We start from the raw sequence: 5,957 nt of genomic DNA on the forward strand, positions 1-5,957 counted from the left end.
CCGAAATAGAAGATGACCCGCTCTGTCACTTGACCCTCACACCAACAGAAAGTAGTGAAGCTGACAGTGACAGCATGAAAGATTTTATAGTAGAGGAAGATGATGATGACGACACAGAGCACGTAAAGAGTGAAAACCAGCCACAGCAGAAGGAACTACTAAATACATCAAATAGCAAGTTTCTGGCACACTACGTCCCACACTGTAAGATCAAAATTAGTGACAATTCTGTATTTGTAACTTGCTTGTAGTGCTGTAATAAAAGTGAATGAACAGAATATACAAATACTGTGTGTTAGGATACGATAGCTTAAAAGCAGTTCCTAAAAGTCTTCAATTTATTGTGGAGGTGCTCTGATTTCCACAGGAAACTTTTACAGTGTTTCTGTATCTTATTAAAGAGAGAGTGTCATTTGGGGGGAATGAAGGGAAACCACGTTGTACAGATTTTTTAAGTTGGTCCAATGTAGGATGAGGTAGGCTACCTATGATGCAGTTCCTCCTGTGGAGACCTGAAAGCATCACTCTCCACCTTGTGATACATGCTAAGAGTATCTATCTTAATTCTGGCCAAATTCTGCTCTGGAGAGTGATGTAAAAGTCTTGCCATGAGGCTGGGGTTTTGGGGGCTTGGGATTTTTTTTTTTTTTTATATCTTTTCACTCCATGGCAGTGAGCTTTGAGAGCACAGTTCTGAAGGGGTTTCTGAATTCATTGGTCAATTTCCACTGAACTGCACAGAGTGAAAAAACTTTTCAAGTTCATCTTTTGTGAAAATGGTATCTGGATGGAACAGAAAGGTTTGAAACAGAACTTTATGCTAGTGTAGATGGTTCTGGTATTTCTTCCCCTGTAAAGACCTGAGCAAAATTGTGAGTATTTGAAAGAAAGTAAGAAAAAAACCCCAACAACAACAAAAAACCTCTAACCCATAAGCCTGTCCTTCTCTGCTTTGCATTATTTCCTGCTATTCACAGAACAAATTATTCTCTTCATTTACCGTTTGTAGCTTTTACTGTGGGCTCATCTTGTTGAAAGGATGGGTGACTTTAGGATGCTAAAATTCATTAAGATCATTGGGATGAGAAGCACTATTTAAGGCCAAATCTTAAGGGTGTGGATGTTGTACATTGACATAGTTATTTAAATATGGATTTAAAACCAATAATTCTAAATTTACAATAATGGAAAAAAAGAATTCTTCTTACAGGACTTGTAACATTGCTTACTTTTTTTTTTTTTAAATTCTGGTTATGTTGCTTTCTTCCCAGTATCTCGCTGTGATCATTACGTACACTTCAAAAGAATAGTAAAGGCTTTCCTCATAAATGCAATTGATGACACTTTTCTGAGCTCATTATATGGTAAGTAAATTGCACTAAATAATGTAATAGTGCATGTAAAGCTATGTAAAGACATTTATTCTAGGGAAAGGGGTATCTCCTGATTGGAAGAGTATAGGACTGTGAATCCTGGCATCTGTTCTTGGTTTTGCTGCTCTATAACTTTGGGAGGGGGCAAATAATCTATCCGAAAAGGATAATCTTGGAAAAATGTATACAGTTAATTCTTTTTAAGCCTTGAAGACATTCTGGGATGTAGAGAAGTGTTTCTGTACTAACAGTTCCAGCACAAAGTTGTAATTCATTTCAAAGTAGATATCTCAATGAAAACATTGCAAGTTCAGCTGATTTGTGAAAGTGTCGCGTGCTTCATAGCTTTTTCTGAGAAATATGATAGCTAACAAATAATTTTAGTTATGGAGATTATTCCATGTCTAATTTTCTTCCTTTTTTTTTAGCATTTTTGTTTCAGATAAAACAAATTTCAGCTATAGTCAGTACTTCTTGTCTTGTTCTTGCAGAGGAAGTGCTTTTGACATTTGGCCTAGTGAGCTGAATGGCAACCTCACACGTAGTGTCAGAAGCACTGTAGAGGTGTCATTATTGAGAGCAGTGTCACTGTTAGGTTGTGGAAGGAGTCAGTGAAGTGCTGAAGAATGAAAGTTTTGGTGTCGTCAGGAGCTAAGAGGGAATGGAGAAACTGAAGTACACCGCAGGCTTCAGAACAAAGGCTGTGTATTCTTGGAGCTGAAAATGTCTTTCATCTACACTGCTGGTTCTTTCAGGTGTTTGTTTTGTTTTACCAAGTGAAAAAGAGCTTATGGAAAGCAATAAGTAAACTTTCCCAGATTTACGTTGTAATAGATTCTTTCTATTTCAAATTGTACCTGCTCTACTAAACTAACAACTTACTGCCAAGGTGCTGGAAGTGGATCGGCTATGTGGGCAAGTTGGAGGTTGTATTCTATCTTTCTGAAGAGCTTTGTACAGTATGAACAGAGCCTAGAACTACAAAGATATTTTAATACAAAGAATGGATTTTTCTGCATTAATGGAAGTGATTCTCTTAATTAGTTTGAATCAAGAGCAGATACTTTAGAATTAGAGTTTAGGCTTGATTTTTATTGTGAGGGATTTTTTTGTGGTCTAGCACAGCCTCTTCAAGCTTTTAGTTTAACTGACTTAAAACTTAAGTATAACTTACTGAAAATGTGAGTGAGTAAACTGTATATGGAAAACCAGTTAATTGTAATTATGGTGGCTACAATGATAATGAAAATTAACTGGTTTCATGTAGAAAGATAGAGAGCCAGTGGTCCTGCTTGGTTCTGTTTCTTTGATAAAAGACTAGGGAAGGTAACTGAATTAATTTGTATGTCTGTACTTGGCTGAAGCTTGAGACAGTATGAATTGGCTTCCACCTATGAAAATCCTGTTTAATTCCTGGAGTCCAGCACAGATTTGGGATTGTCATGGTTTAACCCCAGCTGGCAACTAAGCACCACATGGCTGCTCAATCACTTCTTCCCCTATGGTGGGACAGGGAGGAGAATTTGGAAAAAAAGTAAAACTCGTGGGTTGAGATAAGAACAGTTTAATAACTGAAATAAAAGTAAATACAATAATAATATTGATAGTAATGAAAACGCAGATAACAAAAAGAGAGAGAAATAAAACCCCAGAAAAGTGATGCACAGTGCAGTTGCTCACCACCTGCTGACCGATGCCCAGCCAGTCCCTGAGCAGCAATCCCATCCCTCACCCAACTCCCCCCATTCTGAGCACGATGTTCTATGGTATGGGATATTCTTCTGGCTAGTTTGAGTCAGCTGTCCTGGCCAGGTGCTCCCTCCCAGCTTCTTGTGCACCTGGCAGAGCATGGGAAACTGAAACATCTTTACCTTAGTGTAAGCACTACTTGGTAACAACTAAACATCAGGACGTTATCAGCATTATTCTCATACTAAATTCAAACACAGCTCTGAACCAGCTGCTAGGAAGAATTCTATCCCAGCCAAAACCGGGACAGGGAGGCAGTTGCGGAACAGTGCTAGTTTTACTCATCCTCACACTTGTTTATTTCTTTTGCTTGAATAAGTATTTGGAAGTACTCACGCTGCCTAACTGAAGGCATCTGACTCTGCTGCTGAAGTATAAAGGTCAGCTTCTAGGTATTCTTCGTAAGTGACAGAGAGAGTTGTCAAAATTTCTGCTATGAAGCAACCCAGAGCAGTTTGTTTTCATGGATTGCAACATCGTGCCTTATACATTGTGAACAGCTTACGGAAACTGGGCAAAAAGCAAGACACTTCCCCCCCCACCACCACCTTTCCGTTCTTTTAAATGGGATCAAGTGAACGGGTCTGCATTTGGGATGACAGCTTTTCTCTTCAACCTTGATTGTGGAGATTATTCATGTACCTCTTGTGATACAGACTTTTAAAATAATTATATCTGTTTATCAAAGATGCATAGATCACTTTTACGGTTAACACTAGCAAATGTATTCACTAACCATTTAGCAAAGTCATTCGTAGTTCTTGGTACGCAGAAGTGTAATGTCCTTGAAAATTTTATTTAACGAAACTTGTACAACATAGGGTAGTCAGCAAATTAATACTGACTCTTGCTGAACAGATGGAACAAGGCAAAAGAAGTATGCACAAGATATGTTGCTCTCACTTCATTATTTGGATGACCGCTTCATTCAGCCTCGTCTTGAGAACTTAATCTCAAGAAGTCGCTGGAAAGATCGATACAAGGTATGTAGCTTCTCCATTAAATAGTGAATTGGGCTTCAGATCGTGTGACTACTGACAGATTTTCTTCTATACTGTAATTCTCAGTAAAGGTATAATAATCACTATAATTATATATACTTTTTTAATAGAAACTTGTTGTTCTTTACCTTATGTAACTTGTTTTGATACTTAAAATATCAGAAGTATTTTATGGGTTTATAACCAAATAAACATTCAGGTAACAGAACAGAATCTCAGTTAACTGAATGCTTCGCCTGTTAATGTCAGCTGATGACTTTTTGAGGATTTTTTGTCACTTGCTAAATGTTACAACAAAATTTCTTCCTCCTCCCACAAAAATACACAAAATGCTAGTATAGTATTGGGGTGATAGGTGTGGTGATCTAATAATCACTGAAACAGTGGAGTGTGGCCATGGAGAGAGACGATGTATTTATTTGAAGCAGACCAGCTTCACCTACCCCCTCCTAGAAAAAAAGAAAAAAGAGAGAGGGGGAAAAATAAGGCCAGTGTACAGAAGCTGTTCTTTAGGTCTGAAAGAAAGAATTAATGAACTAGAACTGAGCAAAGTGCAGGAACATTGTTGAGAAGGTGAGAAGGTTTATGTTTGCAACTGAACGGCGAAAGACTTTGGATCTGAGTGTCTTTGGTTTTTCTTACACTAATTCTGAGTACAGAGTTCTTAGCAGCTCATTTGAGGCATCTTTCATTTACAGAGATTCTTTAATGGTATTTGAAATATTTTTTTTCAGGAGCGTGTGGATTGTTACCCAGATGTTCGCATCATCTTGAAAAGTCCAAAGAATATGTCTTGTCAGGCCTGTGAATTGAATCGGTATTGTAAGTTTAATGTGCTGCTCTCTGGAAAGCTTTATAACAGTAACACTTTGGAAGCAGATGACTTCATGTCAGATGACAAGCAGGTAATTTCAAACAAACACTCTATATAATTATCACTAAAATTTGTCTAGCATTACAGAAAATCATAGAAAGAATAGAAATCCTGTCACACATCTAATGTCTAGAGGCAGGAGTTAACCTACCGCACTTCCATGTCTAAACCCTTTTAATTTTTGGAATTGGAGGACCGTATCGCAGTTGGAGGAGTGGAGTCTTGCATTTAGCTAGGAATTATGAATCATAGAAATCCTATGAAACTTAATAGGTTGAATGGAGGCATTCTCCCACCCCCCTGCTCCTTTCTTCTATGTTGGGAAAGAGGTAGAGTACCATCAAATCTAACTTTCATCAGGAAAATAAATCTGCTGTTTTTCTATGGCCCTTTTTCGCCTGCATCACAGTGATAGGTGTGCTGCTTCCTCCCTACTTGTTCCACTTAATATTAGTACCTGATGCAGCACATGTGCTTGCACTGTGGTAAGCACCAGTAAATATACCCAACTGTGAGCTGGACTTCATGATAAAAAAAGACAAAGGGGTTTAAGACATACAGGAGGGTTTATTGATGACTCTTGCCCTCAAGCCAAAATTGACATTTGCCTCAATTTTTCCTCTGCTTCAAATCTCTGCAGTCTGAGTCTCATCCACGCAGAGAAGGAAACTCTAGGTACATGTCATCCTACACACCCTACCCAGCATGCTTGTCTTTTATGGTGCATGGGGGGGCAGTCTGAAACGGTGTGTCAAAGAGGCTGACAGCACATGTGAAAATTTGCGTACTAACCAAAGTTCTAATATGAGCACCCAATCATTTATTTCTGAAGTAGCCTTTTGTTTTGTCAGAGAACATTTAATAGAAGATAGAAAATCCTAAAGCAGATGCATATCTTACAGAAAGGAAAAACAGTGGTAAAGAAATTACACAACTGAGCGATGCTCTGAGCATGTCTGG

At 38.2% G+C, this 5,957-nt stretch overlaps 1 protein-coding gene across 1 annotated transcript in view; it reads left to right on the plus strand.

The window, feature by feature from the left end:
* CCDC82 (coiled-coil domain containing 82) overlaps positions 1–5,957 on the plus strand; it is a 14,676-nt gene that overhangs the window by 1,895 nt on the left and 6,824 nt on the right. Inside the window, exons 3-6 of the mRNA XM_010137101.1 lie at positions 18–204; positions 1,272–1,364; positions 3,981–4,105; positions 4,858–5,028. Coding sequence (XP_010135403.1) covers positions 18–204; positions 1,272–1,364; positions 3,981–4,105; positions 4,858–5,028 — 576 coding nt within the window. The remainder of the gene's footprint in view (positions 1–17; positions 205–1,271; positions 1,365–3,980; positions 4,106–4,857; positions 5,029–5,957) is intronic.

The sequence above is a fragment of the Buceros rhinoceros genome, unplaced genomic scaffold, assembly GCF_000710305.1.
Source record: "Buceros rhinoceros silvestris isolate BGI_N320 unplaced genomic scaffold, ASM71030v1 scaffold5405, whole genome shotgun sequence".
NCBI classification, from domain to species: domain Eukaryota; kingdom Metazoa; phylum Chordata; class Aves; order Bucerotiformes; family Bucerotidae; genus Buceros; species Buceros rhinoceros.